The sequence below is a fragment of the Arachis duranensis genome, chromosome 7 (assembly GCF_000817695.3).
Source record: "Arachis duranensis cultivar V14167 chromosome 7, aradu.V14167.gnm2.J7QH, whole genome shotgun sequence".
Lineage (NCBI taxonomy): Eukaryota > Viridiplantae > Streptophyta > Magnoliopsida > Fabales > Fabaceae > Arachis > Arachis duranensis.
Window position 1 is genome coordinate 28,585,354 of NC_029778.3, and position 23,181 is coordinate 28,608,534.

At 36.4% G+C, this 23,181-nt stretch overlaps 2 protein-coding genes across 2 annotated transcripts; both read right to left on the bottom strand.

Moving 5' to 3' along the window:
- Positions 1–79: 79 nt before the first annotated feature.
- Positions 80–13,485, bottom strand: LOC107458393 (uncharacterized). Its single transcript, XM_016076599.3, has 9 exons — positions 13,221–13,485; positions 12,518–12,719; positions 11,965–12,055; positions 5,634–5,779; positions 4,347–4,590; positions 3,462–3,566; positions 3,115–3,297; positions 1,336–1,537; positions 80–802 (listed from the first exon to the last, which is right to left on the bottom strand). The coding sequence occupies exons 1-9, from the start codon at positions 13,390–13,392 to the stop codon at positions 303–305; spliced, it is 1,845 nt and encodes a 614-aa protein (XP_015932085.1). The 5' UTR covers positions 13,393–13,485; the 3' UTR covers positions 80–302.
- Positions 13,486–14,154: 669 nt separating this feature from the next.
- On the bottom strand, positions 14,155–19,710 carry LOC110274034 (uncharacterized). Its single transcript, XM_052251547.1, has 5 exons — positions 18,585–19,710; positions 16,829–17,748; positions 15,450–15,806; positions 14,936–15,109; positions 14,155–14,646 (listed from the first exon to the last, which is right to left on the bottom strand). The coding sequence occupies exons 1-5, from the start codon at positions 19,708–19,710 to the stop codon at positions 14,155–14,157; spliced, it is 3,069 nt and encodes a 1,022-aa protein (XP_052107507.1).
- Positions 19,711–23,181: the final 3,471 nt, after the last annotated feature.

A 23,181-nucleotide genomic window follows, 5' to 3' on the forward strand; every position in this document is an offset into this window, starting at 1 on the left:
GAAAAGAAGGACGAAATAAGAGACAGACAAAGATTCGATCTTAAAAAAAGAAATCTACAAGTTTCTTTTATGGATGACAATGACACAACAATAGATAGAAAAACATAAATTTTTTATCACTATTTACCCATCTTATTCTCGTTCCAGTTTATAGTTTCAAATTTGTCTCTTCCAGTTTCACAACTTTACTTTCTTTTTGTATATTTATTTTTATCAAATAAAATACAAAGACAATTTTTATGTCTCTGTCTATATTTTTCCGTGTCAGTATTTGTGTCTGAAGACGAAATCGAACCAGAACCTTAATCATATAAATTCTCCTTATTATATGCTAGTCCATAACCAAGAGGGAACAAGGGATCATAGGACTTAACTCCATGATCAACTAGTTGATCAAGCTGTTCAACTCTTCTGAACCATGTCATTGGTAGTTGACCCTTGAATTCATGATCACCAAAGATGACATCTGTGATTCCCTGTCCCTCAGTACCTGGCAACCAAGCAGCAACAAGAGCATCTATCTTTTCCAACAAGCATGACTCTATGACCAATGGTCTTCCAGATATCAGAATCACTAGTGTTGGGACTTTATCAGCAACCAGGTTTATGATTCTAGATCCATTAAAAGGGATTGTGAGCTCTGAATTGTCACCTCTGCCCTCAGCGTAGGGAGCCTCACCGACGACAACAATGGCGAAAGGAAACTCGTGGCGCTTGATGGTCTCTATTGATGGATATTGCTCATAAATGACTTCTGTTTTTACTCCCACTGCTTCCTTAATAGCATCTAAGATAGTTGTGCCTGAAATGGAACGAATTACTCAAAGATTTTAAGCTATAGAAGCATCAATGATCAAACTCTACCGATATTGTGAATAATTGGAAAACCAGATAAAAGACTAGCATTGTGTTAGCTGATCAATAGCCAATAAAACTCTTTGAATATTTATGACACAGATCAAAAAGCTGAGTCCTCAGTTCAAATGTAATAGTTATTAAACTAAGGAAGTTTTTCACATTACATACTTCCGTTCTACAAATTTCACAACTTCCACTCTAAAGAAAATTCAAAAACCAAGCATATCTGTATAAATGTCACAACTCAGTACCATGGAAAATATTAACAAATCAAAGAAAAAAAATATATTTCTTAGTGCAGATATTAATCCTACATTTATGATTAAATCTTGGTATTGGGGAGTGGACAGATCGAAAAACTTTCCAATCCTTTCTTTCCAAAACTCACTTTGTAAACACATCAATAATAGCAATGATCTCTTCTAAAGCAGCTTAGAGAATTATATATACAGAATCAGAAATATAACAATGGCTTACCAATTGCGATCTGGCCACTAGATCCATATTTAGAACCGGTCCACCCTCCACATTGATATCCGATATCATCGGCATGAGTTCCAGAAACAAGAATTCTTTTAGCATCCTTGCTCAAGGGAAGAAAAGGTTTACCAGGATCCTTTCCATTTTTCAACAGGACCAAGGACTTTTGAACAGCTTCTCGAGCTAGATTTCTATGTGGCTGCAGAAACAGTTTGATGGTAATTGGAAGTCTATCAATTAAAGAAAAAAAATTGTACATAACATTCAAATGACAGTATAAAATTGTGAACATTTTGGCAAGAACATATAGTAATTTTGATTCGAAATGGAACCATAACCATACAAAAAATCTTATTATTTAGGATATTTTTCCTTCGAAGATAGTTTAAGTTGAAGCAGTTTTAGTTGTGTCTCTTACAGATATTTATTGATGCTCTCTCATTCTCTTCCTTTTTCCTCATGATTATTGACTTAATTTCTTGGAGAATACTGCCTCTGCAGGCACATTGTTTTGTAGGTTAAGTAAGTACTGCTTTGGTTCTTGAGGTTTTTGTTGAAAATCAAAATCATCCCCTACGTTTTCTTGTTTTCAAAATGTCCATAATGTTATAATATAAATTTAACATGGTCCTTCCCTTAAGAATGCTAAATTTTTGGACGAACTTGTCCATGAAAAAATAATAATTATAAAGCTTTATTTTATTAAAAGAAAAACTCCAGCTTAGATTAAATGTTTGTTCGTTCCCCAAACATGTTTTTGTCCTAATTATTCTGAAATATTTAAAATCAATTTAGGTTGCTAAAAGTTAAATTGTCGGTGGCCTAGTTTTTTATCAACTTTTGTGGCTTGTTGCATTTAGCCGAAGCTCATTGTGCACCAAACACAACCGTGTTGTATATCCAGCAGCAGAAGTAATTTTGCTTCTTGCTTCAACACATGTCCTTTTGGTATACTTGGTGAGAGTGTTGTTTTGAGTTTCTTTTATTTTGTGATCTTTTTTTTTTTTTTGGTTTGCACCAAATATCCATCGGGCCGGAAACCCAATGACTAATCCCTTGGGTACTGCAGAGGCACAAAGTGGGCAACTCTCCCAAGCAAGCTCCATTCCCATCCTCCAGTGAGTATCGAACCTGGAAAAAATGGTTAAGGAACACAGACCCTCATCCAATTGTGCCAACTTGCGTTGGTAGTGTTTGGTCATCATTTTGATATCTCATTAGACATTTGATTTAATTAAGGACTTTGCTAGGTAGATAATGACTTTTGTGAATAATGAGTTCTAAAATTGGCCCAATAAAATAAAAACACACTACATCCTCAAATTACTCACCTAAATCTTAATATTAGGATAACCATCCGCACACCTAGTAAATTGAACATCCAATATATCCATTTGTTCACATTGTTTAGTATTTTCATTGTTTACCTATATTTTTCTTTTAAGTAAAATCATCGCCTATTTTGTATCTCTTTTATATTTCATAGTGAAATATTTGTTTGTTGTCTTTGTTCGTTGGCATAGGTGTTAAGTCAAACCATGTTAATCCTTTTTGTGTTGGTTTTTGTTATTCCACTAACGCTTGCGCTACTCTCTATTTCGTAACACTAATGTCTTTGTATCCTTTATTTCAAGACAATAACGGAAAACTTCTTTAGATTATGACAAAACTCACTCAGCTTGATCAGACACGGAAGTATCATAAAATATCCAAAAATGATTAGTAAAAAGCCTTAGCACTTGAAAGAGAAATTTAGTGGGAGCTAATTTTGCTTACCTTGCAACCAACTATATCAAGCAAAGATTTGTCAGTCAAAGGAAACTCAAAAAGTTTAGCAGCAAACTTCACTCTCAAAATCCTCTCAACAGCATCATCAATTCTGGCTATTGGTATTTTCCCTGATTGCACTAGAAAGGCCAACTCTTCCAAGAAAAGTTCATATCTAAAAGGGACCATCACCTGCATATTTTTGAGAATGTATATTTAAATAGAAGATAAAACAGGTTTTGCTTATCAATTCTCAAGGCACCTTGCTAAAATATATTAATGCCCTTATGATACTATTTAGAAAAGCAAATAAAGCTAAGCATCATTGCTAAAATACATAGGGAATTGAAGTATACCATGTCAATTCCTGCATTGATGGCAGTGGAGATGCAGTGACGATAATCTGATCCGTATGGTTGGCAGAGTTCATCAATTCCCTCCCAATCAGAAATCACAAATCCCTATACCAAAGTATTTGGTCTATCCATTATGCTTTATATGAATTTCACAAATAAAAGAAAACACTCCCTGTGTTCCCTTTTACCAGTCACTGTAACTTTTTGGTGAATTACTGGATATTGTATCTAGATATATTGATTGAATGATGTACCAAAATGTAACAATGACATGGTTTGTAAAAGTGGTTTGCTTATGGCAGCAATTGATTAAAAGATAATAAAGTAAAGTGACAATTAGGTCTCTGAAGATTTTAACTTCGGACCAATTAATCCTTGAAAAAAAAAGTACCAATTTGGACCCCTAAGATAACAAATGGTGGACACGTTATATCCTTCTATCAATTCATCACGTAAAACTTAACGATGGTGCTTATATATACCGTCAACTACTGCAATGTGTCTATTTTTGAAAGATTGTTATGTAAGATAACAACTTTTGGAGCAAAACTTCACCTAATTTAGTAGGATTCGTTATAAATAGAGGACAGCTGATAAAGGTTATATAGAAACTCAAAAGATAATGAATGTTTTACTGTTCAAAACTACATTGTTTCCATGCTCACGTACAACAATAGGACACACACCACTGTAGTCTGTAGATATCGAAATACATGGGCAACTCTGTTTCGTTTTGCACTATCCATTAGCGGAAGGACATAAGTGTCCACTGTTTAATATCCATGGTACTTTTATTTTCTTCAAAGACTACTTAGTTCTAAGTCAAAATCCTCGAGAATCTAATTTTCACTTTACTCAAGATAAAATTTGTAGAAAACATCCCACCTTGAAGCCTAGTTTTCCTTTCAAAATTTCAGTTAGAAGAAAATGGTGACCATGGAGTTTGTTTCCATTCCAGCTAGAATATGACACCATAATGGTCGAAACTCGATGCTGTATACAGTACACGTAAGGGACCAAGTGTATTCTCTCCAAGTCTTCATATGATAACACAGTATTCCCCTCATTTACACCTTTCTCTGTTCCTCCATCTCCAACAAAATGCTTGGCACAAGCAATAACATTGTTCCTGTAATGCAACTCAGGTGAATGAATATGGCCTTGATAAAGAAAGATATGTAACTCATCGCTCATTTTAAAAAAAAAAATGAAAGCTAACTCATTGTGCTCAAAGAACATTTACAGCTTCTTGTTTTTGTTTATAATGTTTAGAAGTTATATAAAAGATATAGAATGAGTGGTTATGGATGCTTTTGGATCATGCACTAAAAATACTCCAAGAGCATGCAAGTACTTAAATTGCACATATGTGTAAAATAAATGACATGTAAACTAGGAAAAATGTAACAAATTTTTTAAACAAACATGTCACATTTTACAGCAGTACTTGGGATAGAAGGAAAAATAAATCTTTCCTGCACAATGAGAGTTGAGTTACTCCCTTTCACAATAACTTCAGGAAACTCAAAAGCCATAGAGATTTCCTTCTTTTTAGGATGTGTTTGTTTCAAATTCCGAAAAGAGTAATTTCACAACTTGAGATTGTGATGGCTTTTAAAGATTTATGCTGGTATATAGATTGCTAAAGGAATTTCAACCAGATGCATTTTCATTTACAATCAATTCAAAAAAACAGTCAAGAGAAGACTATGAAGAAAAAAGATGACAAAGGTAAGAGATTTGTAGATTAAGTCTCTTAGCTAGCATTTGGTTTGAGGTAATGAGACAGAGACTAGAGACTGAGACTCAATATCATGTTTGTTGGTTTAGAGACTGGTATTAAAATTTCTATCTTTGTCCCCAAAATTTTAGTATTTGAGTACCTCCAAAAAATGGGAACATAGGGGACTAAAATTTTTAAAGATGAAGACTGAAATTTTAATAATATTTTATACCTAAAATACCTTCATTTCAATTAATTAATTCTAATTTTATCTTTTATACAAATTAAATTAAAATTTCATTCTTGTTTCAATTTCTGTCTTCCACTTTACACTAAAGAGAATATTAAGATTTATTTCAATTCCAGTCTTTCCGTCTCTGTCTCTCAGTCTCCATCTTTCCGTCTCTGTCTCTCCACCAATGTAAGTAGCATCAATGGCTTTCGTCTACCTTCCAGCCACATACGGGTAGCCTGTTGGGTATCCTTCCGGAGGATGGCCCTGCAAACCTAAAACAAAAGAAGTCATCTTTCCAGCAATTTCAGTGTTTTCACTGTAACTCTCATAGCATCTTCCCCATCTTGGATCTTTACAAACCTGTCCATTCAACTATTTATGTGAGTTGAATATCTGCATTTTCAGTACTAGTCTATTTGAATGTTAAGTGCCACAAATAAAAGAAAAAGAAGCACAACCTATGCCTCTTATTGTCATGGATGTTTAAATCTTAAGTTTTCCAAAATTTCATCAATTTGAGAAGATGTTTGGTTTTTATTAACCAGAATCAATTCTCATCTCTAAATTCAGTTCAGAAGAAGCGAAACATTTTTACTCTCTTTCATAACCCTTTTTTTTCGTGAATGTGTGAGTATTACTATACAACTCTAATATTATTTGTAAGAGACTTTGTTGTACAGTACAGAGTAACTGTACACAGCAATAGTACTAAGTACAGAACATACACAATATTAATTGCTTCAAGGTAAAATGCCAAATAATATTTTCAAATAAGGAGTAAGGACCAAATAACCACTGCTTATCTAGGCCAAAATCTGGATTGTAACACTACATTAAGTATGATTTTGCTCTTTACTTGTAAACGTCAATATAGGGTTGCCATCTATCACCTCTTCCATGCTACCAAGAATAGATGCCGCAAAAGTACAAACCCATGTGTTACATACCCTAAGGAAAATGCTGAGTCAGCAGTGCAGGCATCTAAAAAAGGGAAGATAATGATCCCTTTACCTTATCATTATTCTAGACGAAATAATAAAGGAAAGGGAGGAATAACTGATTTAAATAATTGATTTATTTTAGGAAGCAATAACTGATTGAATCAGTTAAAGGAGAATCAGGGACTGCATGATTTTAGGAGGCAATAACTGATTGAATCAATCAGAGGAGAATCAGGAAAATTGCATGATTATGAAGATTTCGATTAGAGAGAGGGTGAGGCAATAAAAGGAGGAACCGAATAGGTATTGGGGCAGGAAAAGACTTGGAAAGGCCTAGGCTAGGAGAGAAGAGGACTCTCGAAATTCCTCTGCTATCATTTTCTATTCTATTGTAATTTCTGCATTTTCATTCAATAAATACCAGTTTTAACAACTGGTATCAGAGCACCGGTTCTGGGTGTTCTGTGCATGGTGTCCACGCGAGCTGCCATGGAGTCAAGGTTGGATGCGGTAGAGAAACGGATTGAGGAGTTACAGGAAGCTCAACAACGATCCTTGGAGGCATTCTCAGCAAATATGTTGAGACAAATAAGGGAGTGGCTACCTCAACAGCACCAAGGTGGAGGCGCTGGTGCAAACGACACCGGAGAAGGAAATGACGGTGGAAGGAACGAGCAAGATGACGAGAGGGTAGAAGGGAACGGTGCAGAAGACGAAGGGCAGAGGAGATTCGAACCAATTCGAAAATTTGACTTACCGATATTCTCGGGGGAGGATCCGAATGGCTGGTTGGTGAGAATGGAACGCTACTTCAGGGTAATCGGAGTAGTTATGGCGCAGAGGCTGGATTTCGCAACACTGGCTTTGGAAGGGGAGGCCCTCACCTGGTTCGAATGGTGGGAAGAACACTCCTTTTCATACCTGGATGAGGTTCAAGCAAGACCTCCTAAAGAGGTTCCAACCAGAAGCAGCTCTTAACCCAATGGCTCCGCTGTTACAGGTGCGCCAAGTCGGAGACGTCGCACAGTACCGAAGAGATTTTGAAGCAGCGGCCAGGACACAACGAAACCTCGGGGCAGAGACTCTCATGTGTATTTTTGTGAACGGCCTTAGAAGGGAGATTCAGGCAGAACTGGACGTGGCAAGCTTTGATAATCTGCCGGCGTTGATGGATAGAGCCATGGCGATTGAGTGGAGAAACCGTGCCTGGCAGGATTCCGGAGTGAACTCGACGGGCAGAAAAGGAGAAGGAGGATCCAAAGGAGGCGGGTCGGGGGGACCTGGATCTATCAGCATGGGATTTCAAAAAAATCCTAACTGGACTCGTCCCAACTTACATGATTCCAGAAGCGGAGTGAGAGTGGAATCGGGACCCAACACCAACCGAGCCCCTTCGATCACACGCGCTAGCACTAACTCGATCTCGGTTGGGGGAGGCGGCGCGGCGTCATCCTCTGGGACCAGAGGCAGTGGAACGCGGTGACTCTCCGATGAGGAATGGGCAGAGCGACAGCGGAAAGGCTTATGTTTCCGTTGTGGAGAGAAGTGGGGACCGACCCATGTCTGTCCTATGAAACACTACAAGATTTTGTTGATTGAAGAAGAAGAAGAAGACCACGAAGCCGAGCAGGAGGATGAGAGGTCAGAATTGCCAGTGGAGAAACCCAAAGGAGTTGAACTGCAGTTGTCTTCCTACAGTTTTTGGGGATTGACAACACACAAAACCTTCAAGGTGAGAGGGGCGATCATGGGCCAGGAAGTGATGGTACTCATAGACCCAGGAGCGTCGGCAAACTTCATAGCCACCGAGGTGGTTAGGTGGCTGTCCCTGCCAGTGAAAAGAGTACGGGAATTTCGAGTAGAGGTAGGGAATGGTGCCATAGAAAGGGGACATGAGGGCTGTGAGAAACTGCAGGTGACTATTCAAGGAATTCCAATTATTCAGAGTTTTTTTGTCATGAAACTGGGCTGTTCAGAGGTTGTTCTTGGAGCAGGATGGCTGGCCAGCTTGGGAAAATTTGTGGGGGATTATAATGAATTAACTTTGAGCTGGAAGCAAGGAGATAAGGAATTCCATTTGCAGGGAGATCCTTCACTAAGCAGAAGTAAGGCCTCTTGGAAGACTACCTTGCAAGCGCTAAAGAATCAAGAAGAAGGTTTTGTCATCACCCCTGTCCTGGCAGCCACTGAAACCCAACCTGCAGAACCCTTTTCTGGGGATGTTGAGCAATTTCTGCAATCTTTTGGGGACTTATTTAGCACACCGGAGGGACTACCTCCCAAGAGAGAACAAGATTATGCCATAATCTTGAAGGAAGGATCAACAATTCCTCGCATTAGGCCATACCGTTATCCCCATTACCAGAAGACCGAGATTGAGAAAATAGTAGAGGAGATGTTGAGTTCGGGAATAATTCGGCCCAGCACCAGCCCGTTCTCGAGTCCAGTCATTTTAGTCAAGAAGGATGGTGGTTGGCGGTTTTGCGTAGACTACAGGGCCTTGAACCGAATCACGGTGGCCGACAAGTTTTCCATTCCGATCATCGAAGAGCTGTTGGATGAGGTGGGAGAAGCAAGGGTGTTTTCGAAGCTCGACCTTAAATCGGGATACCACCAGATTCGTATGCGGGAAGAGGACATTCCCAAGACAGCATTCCGAACTCATGAGGGCCATTATGAGTTCATGGTGATGCCCTTTGGGCTTACCAACGCCCCTTCCACTTTCCAGGCACTCATGAACCAGGTATTGAGGCCTTTCTTGAGGAAATTTATTCTGGTATTTTTTGACGATATTCTTGTTTATAGTAGCAGTTTAGAGGATCATTGGGATCACTTGCGACAAATATTCACGGTCCTCCGGAGCCATAAACTCTTCCTCAACAAGAAGAAGTGCAAATTCGCCCAAGAGAAGATTGATTACTTGGGGCATGTGATTTCCAATGAAGGGGTGGCTGCAGACCCTCAGAAAATACAAGACATGGTAGATTGGCCCATTTCGAAGGATTTAAAAGGGTTGCGGGGTTTTTTGGGGCTGACCGGATACTACCGCCGGTTTGTGAAGAACTATGGTGCTATCGCCTGGCCTCTCACGCAACTGTTGAAGAAAGACTGTTTCCGATGGGGAAGTGACGCGCAGGCAGCCTTCGAACAATTGAAGAAGGCCATGGTGACCGTGCCGGTATTAGCCATTCCATCTTTTTTCCAAGCCATTTGCTTTAGAGACCGATGCTTCTGGAAAAGGAATTGGGGCGGTGCTGTTACAAGAGGGCAGACCCATAGCATTTATGAGCCAAAAACTCTCAGAGAGGGCCCAAGCCAAATCCGTGTATGAGAGGGAGCTGATGGCCATCGTATTGGCCATCCAAAGGTGGAGACATTACCTCTTAGGACGGCGATTCACGGTTTACACGGATCAAAAAAGCCTCAAATTTTTGCTTGATCAGAGGATTGGTGGAGAAGAACAGCAAAAATGGATAACTAAGCTGCTCGGGTACGACTTTGAGATCAAATACAAGGCAGGAAGTGATAACCGAGTTGCTGATGCACTCTCCAGGAAATTTCAGTTTGCAGCAGTTTCAGTAGTGTCCACTGCAGATTGGGAAGGCATAGAGGAAGAAGTCCAGCAAGATCCCAAGCTACAAGGGATTATCCAAGACTTGATTCAGGGGAGAGAAATAGCAGCTGGGTATGAATGGCGCAATGGGAGGCTGCTGTACCATGGCCGGTTAGTCATTTCGAAGCATTCCAAGTGGATTCCTAAATTCCTCCGAGAATTCCATGATTCGAAGATAGGAGGGCATTCCGGGTTCTTTAGAACCTACAAGAGGATATCAGGAGTTTTGTTTTGGAAAGGAATGAAGGGAACTATCATGGAATATGTGAAGCAATGTGAGGTGTGCCAGAGGAACAAACACTCCACTTTATCACCGGCCGGCCTGCTGCAACCACTTCCAATTCCGACCAACGTCTGGTCGGATATTTCCATGGATTTCATTGGGGGGCTTTCGAAAGCTGCCGGGAAAGACACCATCTTTGTGGTGGTGGATAGATTGACCAAATATGCACATTTTTCCCCCTTTCTCACCCATACACAGCCAAAGAAGTGGCTGAACTGTTCGTGAAGGAGGTTGTGAGGCTTCATGGTTTCCCAAGTTCCATTGTTTCCGACCGAGATAGACTCTTCATGAGTGCTTTCTGGTCTGAAATTTTTAAGGCAGCAGGCACAGCGCTAAAAATGAGTTCGGCCCATCACCCGCAAACTGATGGACAAAGTGAAGCGGTGAACAAGTGCGTGGAGACCTATCTTCGATGCTTCACAGGTTCCAAACCAACGCAGTGGCCTCGCTGGTTGAGTTGGGCTGAATATTGGTATAATACCAATTATCATGGCTCCATCAAAATGACTCCATTTAAAGCACTCTACGGGAGAGAACCTCCCGCGTTGTTGAGAGGAGGGGAAGAAGCTGCAGTTGAGGAAGTTAGAGTTCTAATGGGGGAACGCAATCAGATGCTGGACGAGCTGCGGTTCCAACTAGAAAGGGCGCAGAACCGGATGAAAACATATGCAGATCGTAAGAGGCGAGAAGTGGTTTTTGAACCAGGGGAACATGTATATCTCAAGTTGCAACCCTACCGGATGAAGACACTGGCCCGGAGAGTAAACCAGAAGCTGAGTGCTAGATTCTATGGTCCCTATGAAATTCTAGAGAAAATTGGACAAGTTGCTTATAAGCTGAAGCTTCCCCCCAATGCAAGAGTGCATCCAGTTTTTCATGTCTCCTTGTTGAAGAAATGTGTAAACCCCAGCACTCAGGTTCAGCCCCTACCAGTAGCCTTGACTGAGGAGTATGTACTGCAAGCAGAACCTGAAGATGTATTGGCTGTTAGAAAGAAGGCTGATGGGAACCTGGAGGTTTTGATCAAGTGGAAGGACCTCCCTGAATTTGAAAATTCTTGGGAGGCAGCAAGAGAGATCCAGACCATTTTTTCCTCCTTTCACCTTGAGGACAAGGTGATGCTTCAAGGGGAGGGTATTGTTACAAACCCTAAGGAAAATGCTGAGTCAGCAGTGCAGGCATCTAAAAAAGGGAAGATAATGATCCCTTTACCTTATCATTATTCTAGACGAAATAATAAAGGAAAGGGAGGAATAACTGATTTAAATAATTGATTTATTTTAGGAAGCAATAACTGATTGAATTAGTTAAAGGAGAATCAGGGACTGCATGATTTTAGGAGGCAATAACTGATTGAATCAATCAGAGGAGAATCAGGGAAATTGCATGATTATGAAGATTTCGATTAGAGAGAGGGTGAGGCAATAAAAGGAGGAACCGAATAGGTATTGGGGCAGGAAAAGACTTGGAAAGGCCTAGACTAGGAGAGAAGAGGACTCTCGAAATTCCTCTGCTATCATTTTCTATTCTATTGTAATTTCTGCATTTTCATTCAATAAATACCAGTTTTAACACCATGCCTAACCACTGTTGACATTGCACGAATTGCTAAAATGACTCTTGTATAGAGTGGAAGTCAGAAGATTTTTTTTTAATGAGCATAACTAATTCAGAAACAAATAATGATTGGTTGATTATGATGCCTTACTGCCACACAAGGAGCAAAAGTGTAGTGAATTCCACTAGCTCTGAGTTCAAGTGAAGTTGCAGCTCCAATTCTTTGAACAAGATCTGTATCTCTACCACACCATGAATGAAAAACCAAAGTTTGTTTAAGATAACAACAAGACTTGTATGTCAAAACAAAGCATAATCTAGATGACCTAGAAGCAATCTCTTACCAAATCAGGAGCTGGAATTCATGCTCTTAAGAATTAAATTGAATACAAGAACATGAAAGTATTTGGTCTTCTAGGCATCTTTTGAAGTACACACGACCTCTTACTGCTCTGACAATTGAGCTTATCAATAATATTATATCTCAATCATATTTTCCTTGGTTTTTTCAGCTACCTTTTAATAACTCTAATCTCAATAGCTACTTATGTGGAATGACTCCATTTGAAGTTAAGGTTCCAATCACAAAGGTTTCTAGCTAACATATCAAGAAGTTTATTAGAAAATTCAGGCTGGAAGAACATGAAGGGAGAGCATACTCCCAAAACACACAACAAAGTGAAGAGAGAAGATTGAACACCAACCTGGTAGCTCCAAGACCAACATTGTGAGGAAATATAGTAGCACCGTAGACACTATTGTTACCATGAACAGCATCAATCCCATAAATGATTGGTATCCCCAACCGTGATTCAAGCGCCAACTTCTGATAGCCGTCCACCATATCAGACCAATCTGATGACAGTGCCTTCTCAAAAGGTCCATTGTTTGGAGCACTGAATACACGGGAGTGGATCCTCTCCAGTGAATAAAAAACTGGATGGTGTGCAGTGTTTAATCTAACCATTCACCACACCCTCTCTCTTATTTATTTCTGGTCCCACTATTAAAATCAAAGGTAAGAGATTGCACTGTATTTTGTCAAGTGTTGAAAAAACTGGAGAGGATCCATTCCCCTGAATACACTTCCTTCAGAAAAACAGAAATAAGTAAATGTACCATGTAAATAAAGTAATGATCACAGAATGTAGAAACTGACAAGTAGAAACGTCCATGGTTCAAACAAGTTCAAGACATTGTATATAAATCTGTCACCCAAGTCTCCTAAACCCCCAATCAATATATAAGCCAATCAAACTCAAAAGTTTACCTAAATCCGTGGAACTCAAGAGTTTGCTTAGCTGCGAAAAACACCAGTTACTGGATGTAAAGTTGTTGAAGCATTAACGAACTTTCTAAAATTCGAACTCAATTAGAAAGGGGCCAAGCTATAGATAAATAGATAGATACCAATGTTTAAGTCCTTGAGAGCAGAGGAGCTAGCAACCCTGCGCTCTATTTGGGTCATCTGAGCAATCTTTTCCTTCAAAGTCATACGAGAAAGAAGGTCTTTGAGACGAGCTTCAATGGGTTCGTTGGGATTCTTGTACAACCTATCATATTCATCCATGTCACTCATTGCAAAGCTACTTCACTGTGTCTATGAGCAATGGAACCAAAGAGAAGAAACAAGGGAGTCAAGGACAAGTAGTCAACGAAATCAATTGTCAGATCTCTCTTACCTAATGGTTGAAGTTGTATAATGGGAGTTTTATTTTTATACATTTTTTGAAGTATTGGATAACAAAAATACAATTTCCTTTTATATATTTACATTGTTAAGTACGATAACATTATGTACATTGTGACTGAGAATAATGTTCTGAACTTGGGAAATGGGAACCATGTACAACACATTCATTGCGTGAAATTAAATACTATATTTGATTGCTTCATGCCATCTCCTTTTGTCTACTTCAGACTCATGATTAATCTGACACTTGATGATGGAAAAAACTAAGTAATGGAACTCCGCTTCCTTGTGTGCTAACACCAAAAAGTAGCAAGCCTCAAACACTTGTCCAAGTGAACCACTTCACAAAGGTATATCAAGTTCTTTTTGAATTATTCATTCAATTATCAGCTTAAGTCTCTACTCATGTCAAGAAAAGGTTCACATGTTATTATTTAATTTGATAATTAGATGTAAAAAACTTGATGTAGAGTTCTTTTTTCTCCTTAGCGAATACTCTTCAAGGCCCTCATTTTTCGTCTTTGGTTCAATCAAAATTGGCTCCACTAATACCATGTTCAACCAAAACTACTGACTCTTTGGAACTTTGAGCTATCATTTGGTTTATTTGGCTTTGGTGCACTAAGATCCTCAAGCTGAAGTAACTCTTCATGCTTTTTCATTTTCGTTGTTACTCACCTCATCAATTTCATTTGTTGATTTAGACAAAAGCTTGGTTTCATTATTGCTATTATCAGATTCTAATAACTTCTCTTCCGCATCGATGATTACATCAGTGACCTTTGGTAGTGAAGATTCTTCAGAGATTTTTTGTGTGTCCAACTTGTCTTGCTTCATATGATCTTCAACCTTTTGATTTGGCTCCTTTTGCAAAAGATTCACTTCTTCTGAGGCATGATGTGACTTATCTAATTCATTCTTGTTATCACTTTCACCTTTTGATTCCGATAAACCTATGACTTCATTCATATTCAAATCTGCATGTTCTCCTTCAACATCTTTAGTATAATTTGTGCCACTTGCTTCAAAATTTATTAATGGTTCCTCGGTAGCCTCTTGTGTTATTGATTCTTGGGGTTTATCTTCACTCTCTGTGTGTACTAGTGAGGATGATTCTTGCATTTGTGAGTTCATGGTCTCCTATTGAATTTTACAAGAAAGATGTATAATAGTAAGAGATTAAAAAAAAGAGAGAAAAAAAAGTGACCGACAATATTATGTAGCTAGCAACTCTATTTTTAATTAGTTGATTTCTTTGTTTTTCCTTATGTTAGCTATATGCAGACTACACAACACAACTATTGGTCATGTAACATGACCAAAAATTATCAACAAATAGTGGGATCTACATTGCCAACACCAACAGGTAATAGCGTTTTGACGGACTAATATACTAAAACATGTCAATTTTTAAAGTCTCAAATGTTACCTTATCATCAAATAAATCTCTTGATTTCTCATTCATGTCTTTTGAAGCCATCACCTCAGCTGGTATAGAGGGTTCTGCACTATCATCTTGTCTAATTAAAGGTATCAGTTTGCCTTCATTGCTCTCGTCTTTCTTTGATTCTTCAATGAAAGTATCAGGGGAATGGCTATGCTCCTAGTCAATATCACAAATAATGCACAAGTTATGGCTTAGTCGTTGGCAAACTAGGTTACAACCATAGTTAAATTATATGAATTCTTTAAAAGTTCACCTTTAAGATACACTAATTGAGATTTATGTGAGTGAATAACGGTTTGTCAGTGATAGACCCAAATAAGATTAGAGTCAAACTAGACCAGAACATTTGATAATAGCCCAAAAGGCTTGAGTAATAAGAGTTTCATCACTCTGACTAACAGTTATAACTAACCCTTGTATGTTCAATGTTTAACTTGCTACTAAAAATATAGATAAAAGAAGCAATAAGCAAAATACTTGCTAGAACAATTCACACCTGAGAATGACTAAGGTCTAAAGGCTGATTATTTTGAGGCTTGTTGTCAAGTTCGCTTTCACCGTATAAGGTTTCTGGTACCGTATCCTCAACGTTAGATTGTTGAACGTCTAATTGCATTTCCTGATTATGAGCTGATGAAGAAGCTTGGTCTACCATGGCCTTATGGAATAATATAGACCTTGGTGAAGTTGATGAACTTGAGTTGGTTGGAACTTCATAAACTACTTTTTGTCTTACAACTGATGCACCACCACTATCTTCATTACCTTTCATGATCTGAATGTTTTCTTGTTCAGTAGTTGCCGAGTTGTTTACTACCCTGTTTATCAAATTCTCTGTCACATTAATCCATTCCTGTTACAAAACAAAGTTGTGTAAATGTAAAGAAAAACAAAGTAAAAAACAGGTTTTAGATATGTTGTTGGTGTTACATTTTTAACCCAAAAAAATTATTATCTCAACAATACACCTTCTATCTACGTAAGTTAACTAAAACGAAATGGTAGAGTGCCAAATGCTAAGTGCAAAAGGCATAGTTTGTTCATGAATTTAGAGTTCTCCTTTCCCTGCAAATGAATAAGTTTAATTTTTACTTACTTTGTCATCTAATTAAATTTATATGATTAAAAGATTATTTATGACAGTAATTTAGTGAGTTTAAAAAAAATTAATTTTGAATATCTATAAAAATGTTATCAATATTTTTTTAAAAATTATGAAGAATTGACTAGTATTAATTTGATTCAAATTCAAGAAACTATACTAAGTGTACATCAAGAATCATGTACTAAATTAATCACTTGTATTCGATATATATTAAAATATAAAATATAAATTGAGACTGAGTTAAATAACTTATGTATTTATGAGCAAATACATAGTAGTTATTTTTTATATACACATATAGTATTTTTTTTAAAGTAATTATCTATATCAGTTTCTAAAAATTTAAAAGCGGATATTTTTACCCCAAAAAAAATTAATATAAAGATCAAATCACAATATTTTTTTCCATGAGACATAACAGTCTCAATCTACTTTCTGACGCAGAGTTTGCACGTTAATTCATATATGGAGTTGTTAAGTATTCATCTAATAGTCACATGTGTAAATTAACGTGCCAACTTAGCAGTTTTCGTTAATAAGTGTTATCACAAAATAACAAAAATTCAGTTAGAGATTATAATATATATAATTTTTTTTGGAGACTAAAATATTAGCTTTTAAAATTTGGGTGATTGATTTGGTAATTATTTTTTTTTAATATTGTTAGATATCTAAAATTCTATTTTTGTGATAACAATATATAACAATTAAATTCCATATATAATACGTATGTGTCTAATCACGAAGCTAACTATCAAAACAAGTCTTACCTCTTCTTTTTCTGAATATTGTGGTCGACGATCAGGTGTACGCTCGGCGCTACGGCTAGGTATAAATCGCTTCCGTCGCGGCGGCACTTTGGAAGAAGAAGAAGAAGAAGGGGAAGGATGTGATCTACTGGAAATTTCTCCTCTAAAATCCATCATACCAATTCCAAAGATATTGTGATCTCTGCTTCCAGCATGAGTTGCACTAGGTGTATCTTCCGGCAAGTCTGATTTCGAAGACATTGAACTCACATCAGCCGCGTTCTCTGCCTCGTCTACGTTCAAAGAACCCGGCGAAGAAATCTCCCTCCAGTGACTCAATTCCGATATGTCTTGCTCGCTAACTCTTCGCCTTTCTCGCGCGTGCAGCGACGCTCCCCACATGTCTTCGCTACCGGACGTAACGTCTCTGTCGACGTCTCCGTCGTACAACACAGACTCTCCATCTGTGGTAGTAACGGTGTCATGGCTCTCATCGACGGTTACGGTTGGCGAACCGACTTCGGAAACTTCAACTTGCAGATCTGAAGCCAGAGAAAGCGAAGGTGTGTGGCTTCTTAACGTACTGTTGTCTAAGGTCGCGTTTTCTTGATTATTTTTATCGTTGTTAGCGTTAGCGTTAGCGGCGGCGGCTAGGGTAGCTGGAACGGATTTGTAGACAGAGTCGTTGTCTTCTGCGATTTCTTCTATCTGTGATTGAGTTACGTTATGCTTGATTGTTGGAGCAGCATTGTTGATCTCTTCTGCTGCTTCAACGTCCTCTTCTTTTCTTTCGATGTCGTCGTTATCTTCGAATTCGCATCTCTCTTCTGCTTCGTCATGTGTGGTTTCGTCGTAGTCGCTTAGTGGATTAGGAGTTACTGATTCAGCTGCTTCAGTGCCGTATCTGGATAATTGGCTAAACCAGTCATGGTTTCCTCTACCTGCAACAGTAATAATATGTATACATTCAACTGTCATATTAAAAAGGTAAAAATTCACCTCTTTTTTCATATTAAAGTTCTTTAGCCTAAAATAGAACCTTTTTTTTTCTATTAATAGTTTAATACTAGTGGACCTAGCCTAATTTTATAATTAGAATTCCAACCCCAAAGAGTAGATTAACAAAATTGACCCTAAAATTTAAGATTTGCAGAAAACATGATACATTGAAATCACAAAAAAAATTCCTTAAAGAAATTTTAATTGTATCAAAATTTATTTATATTCCAACATCAATCATTGTATATTTGTGTAAAGAAAAATATTAGAAGCCATTAAAATTCATTATTTTGTCGATGAATTAACTATTAATATTTAAAAATATAAAAATAAAATATGTTATTAGATTATTAAACTAAAGAAAAAAAATTGAATTGATGACACAGTGATAATCAAAAATAATAAATTCTAATAATTCTTTAGTATTTTTTTGTGTTTAAATACATGTGTTATTTAATTTATTTTTAATATTTATATTTATATTTTGTTGTTTATTTAGTAGTTGATTTTGGTGTATATATATACATATATATGCAACGATAATCTCAAAACAAATATGTTCTTGTTATTATTATTATTATTATTATTTGTTGTCTAATATATGTTATTATTTGAATAGAAAGTTAAATGAAATAAATATGAAAAAAACTTAGATAAATTTTTAGTTTTGGCCTTCAGTTTTTAGTGTAGTAAATGATAACATATCATTAAAGACTAAAATTAAGCATTTTGAATTTTGAAAAGATCAGATTGTTACCTAAAAGATGCCTTCTATTACTTTGATATGAGGATCCATAAATGAAGCTTTCATGCCTGCTGAATGCCGTATCCTTGTTGGGTGGTGGACTAGAAGGGAATTCTTGAGCAAAGTTATCCCCAGTTAGATTGGGTTTCTCTTCATAAGGATCATAGGGAATATCAAAAGGACTTCTCATAGCTGGTGCAGAACCTGGCATCTCTATGCCATCAAAATCATCCTTTGAAGAATCCATAGAGTTGTTTACTTTTGCCACAAGCAATGGTGCAATGTTTTGTCCTCTGGCAGCTGATGATTTCATATCAACCAAAACTTTCTCAATGTGCAACTTCAGTTGCTCCCTTGCTCTTCTCCTTACCATCAGGTTCTCTAGCCTCTTGGTTCTCTCCGTCACGGCGATACCTATATCCATTGGAACTTTCTGCTCATCCTCTGTCATCTCACCAGATTTCTCGATATCTTCTTTAACTTCTTCATCCTTGGGATTCTTTTCATCAGTCTCTTCTTTCTTGGTATCATTGTGGAGATTAACATTGCGTGGATTCGGGGTGGCAGGCAGTGGTGGTAGTTCGGAAGAGAACACGTTTTTACACTTAGGAGTCTCATGTTTCACCACAGAGTCATAGAAATCCGAATGATCATCATCTACCCTATAAGATCTTGATTTTCCAAACATTATGTTAGTGAATTCATTTTGGAACACTTCGGTCAAATCTTTCGCCTTGTGTTCTAGATCGCCGTACACATCCAACTTCCTCCCAGTGAAGTTCCTTCTTCTGCTTGTTGCATTTTGTGATGGACACTTAACAAGGGTTCCATGCCTTCCATAGATTGGTGTATTTGGATGCCTTTTTTCAGCAATTTCATCACTCTCCACTTTCTTTTTCTTGCTGTCCTTTTTTACATCTATAATAAGGTTTTGCTCAGAGCTCCAAAAGATTTTAACAAAGATTGCGGTGCACAAAAGGAATGGGAACATGTAAAGCAAGAAGTGGTAAACATAAGAAAGGAACAAGTACAACACGAAGAGGAAAATCAAGGCACTAGAAACTAATGGGTGCCTTTTTATGAAGATCCAGCTATACTTTGATGAAAGTTGAATCACTCTACAAAGATAACTTTGAGCGCTACTTAAATTCAAACCCATCTTTGTTTTAGTGAACTGAAATGTTATGTTCAAAGTACAAACTATATATTTGGTCACAATGCAATGCAATAATCAAAATCTTAAATGGGGTGGAGTAGACATATTCTATCCGTTACCAAATTCAAATAAGTGACTATAATCACCATATGGAATTTGCATGTTCGTTACAAATCCCAGTTGAAAAAACATTAAAAGAGAAATTAATCTTCTCTAAAGAAAGAGAGATATAAAAACATTGACTAATGATTGATTGATTGAGATAGGTTAGGAGGGTATTAATTAAAAGTGGTACATGCAAATGTAATTGAGGAGTTTTAGCTAAGAACAAAGTAGGGGATTAATGATGGGAGAAGAAAAATTGCAGCATGATGTGGTTTCTCAGTCCTGGTATATTGAAATCATTCAGAAACTGAAGAAAACCAAAGAAGGAAAAACAGACAAAATAGGTCTTCAACTCATAAATGATGGTTAACAATGAAAAATTGTTTGGCCTATCCCCTAAGAAATGGTTAACCATTGAAACAAAATTTAGTTGTTCTTTTTTAGGAAACTATATTGTTTGGTTGAGAACTTTATAGGTCCCTTTAATATAGAAGTTTTCATTACTATCTGCTTCACTTCTATTTTAATAACCGGAAACTATGGAAAAAATGCATTTTAACAAATTCAAAAATATAAAAAATCTCTTTCACAAGTCCAAATTGGATGATTGATTGATCAGTTGTTGTCTTCAACTCATTACAGTGTTACACTCAAGTCTATTTGGTTTTGTGGCTGTGACTATAAACAATTCATTTTTGTTGAATTATTAGTAGCAAAGTTTAATAGTATTTTTAATTTAAAATAAATGTATAATACATACATTAAAAATTGAATTTTATATGTTTTGTATAAATAATTTAATTAATAAACTTAACATACGTCCTTAGAAAATACGTTAGGTAAACTCATAAAAAGATAGTGTTATTTGTCTATTTATAAATTATTAAATTTCATTAATAATATAAAAAAGCTAAATATATAAACCTTTGTTTTTCTTGAAATTCGGAATATTTTAAATGCACATTCACCTTTTACTTTGTTTTCAACTTTTTTTTATCATAAAATATGAAAATTTAATTTTAATATATTATTAATATAAAATAATTGTATACATGTTTAATTACATAACATTAATAATAATAATTAACTTTTATATTAATTGTATAAATAATTATCTAAAAATAAATATAATTAGATAACTATATAAAATATTTTATACCATCCATATATTAAAATTAAATTGTAAAATATAAGCGTTTGAAATAAATAACACATACACTAATACACAAGTGAAGTGAAGTTATTTCCTTTTAAGACAAACTAAAAATAAGTTTATTTATCTGAAACCAAATTAGTGTTTTTATTATTTATTTATGAGTTTAGCTAACTTATACTCTAAAGATATAAGTTAAGGTTGCTAGTAATAGAAAATTTTAAATACTTTACTTTAATAAACACAACAAATGCATTGAGAATTTAAAAATTTATCATAAAATATAAAAATTTAATTTTAATGTAACATTAATATAGAATAATTTTATATATGTATTTAAATATGTAACATCACATTAATAATAATAATTAGTTTTTATATTAACAGTATGAATAATTATTTAAAAAATAAACATAATTAAACAATTATATAAAATATTTTACACTATCTATATATTAAAATTAAATTGTAAAATACAAGCATTTGAAATAAATAACACATTCACTAATACACAAGTGAAGTGAAGTTATTTCCTTTTAAGACAAACTAAAAATAAGTTTATTTATTTGAAACCAAATTAGTGCTTTTTATTATTTATTTATGGATTTGGCTAACCTATGTCCTTAGTTAAGATTGTTAATAATAGAAAGTTTTAAATACTTTACTTTAATAAATGCATAATAAATACATTGGGATTTAAATTTTGTATCATTTTTTATAAATATTTTTTAATTAATAATGCTCGACATTCAAGTTATATTAGCAACCAAACAACCAAATTATTTACATATACTGGCGTTTCTTCCAAATTCGCATACGCAAGTTCTTCTTCCTTCATCGTCGTTTTTTTGTTGTTACTGTTATTGTTGCTTTTTTTTTCTTTTTTCCTCCTATCTTTGGTGATTTTTCAATTTCAACACTTGAAACTGTTCTGAGAAAGACTTAGTTATCACCCTATTGGTATAGTAGAGGCATCAGGACATAAGAGATGTATCTGGTTCCTTTCTGCAATGCAGGGTGTTCACTGCAAATGGGTTGATGCTTTTGATCAATGTGTTACAGTTGAGGTTCAGGTAAATAATGTGATTTGGAGGTGCAGTGGTATCTATGGTAGTCCTCAGTTTAATACCAGAGTTATGCTATGAGATTATCTTGTTACTCAGTCATCGTCTTTCTGCGGGCCATGGATTGTTCTTGGTGATTGTAATGAAGTACTATTCTCTCATGAATCTAAGGATTGCCTGTCGCCATGCAGATCGGCTTGCAACCTCCCTAGGGGATAGTGATCTTTTTGACTTAAAGACTATTGGAAGACGATTTTCTTGGTACAGAAGGGTTAAAAATGGAGTTGAGGTAGCGAAAAAATTTGACCGGGTCTGTATCAACAGTGGATGGTCATCTATCTTTCCAAGGGCTTACGCAGAAATTTTAAATAGGCTTCAACCTGATCATTGGTCACCCCTAAGAAGTTTGGAGATCTGGGAATTAGAGACCCTTTTTGTGCTAATATTGCTCTTCTTGAAAAGCTAGTTTGGTAACTTTTTCACCATCCGGACAAGCTATGGGTTCAACTATTGACAGAGAAATACCATTCTTCTAAGAATGATTGTTTCAGTCGTCTCGAGGAAGGGAATCTTATGTTTGGAAGAGTATATGTCGAGCCTGGGATATCCTGAAGGAAGGTTTTATTTGGCGCATTGGGGATTTGAAACAGAACGTTTGGTTTTCTAAATGGAGAAGAGAGGGGCGGATGTGTGGTGGACGAAATTGTGATCACATCAATGTAGTATTCTTTGTTGTTGTATGGAATCATTATTGTGGCTCTTGGCTATGTGTGGACACAACTCCGTTCAACTTAACCAGCAAGTGTACTGGGTCATCCAAGTAATACCTTACGTGAGTAAGGGTCGATCCCACAGAGATTGTTGGTATGAAGCAAGCTATGGTCACCTTGTAAATCTCAGTTAGGCAGATTAAATGGTTATGGGTTTCGAAAATTAATAATAAAAAGAAAATAAAAGGGATAGAAATACTTATGTAAATTAATAGTGGGAATTTCAGATAAGTGTGTGGAGATGCTATGCTCCTCTTGAATCTCTACTTTCCTATTACATTCATCCAATTCTTCCTACTCCTTTCCATGGCAAGCTGTATGTAGGGCATCACCATCATCAATGACTACTTTTAATCCTCTCGGGAAAATGGTCCTATGCGCT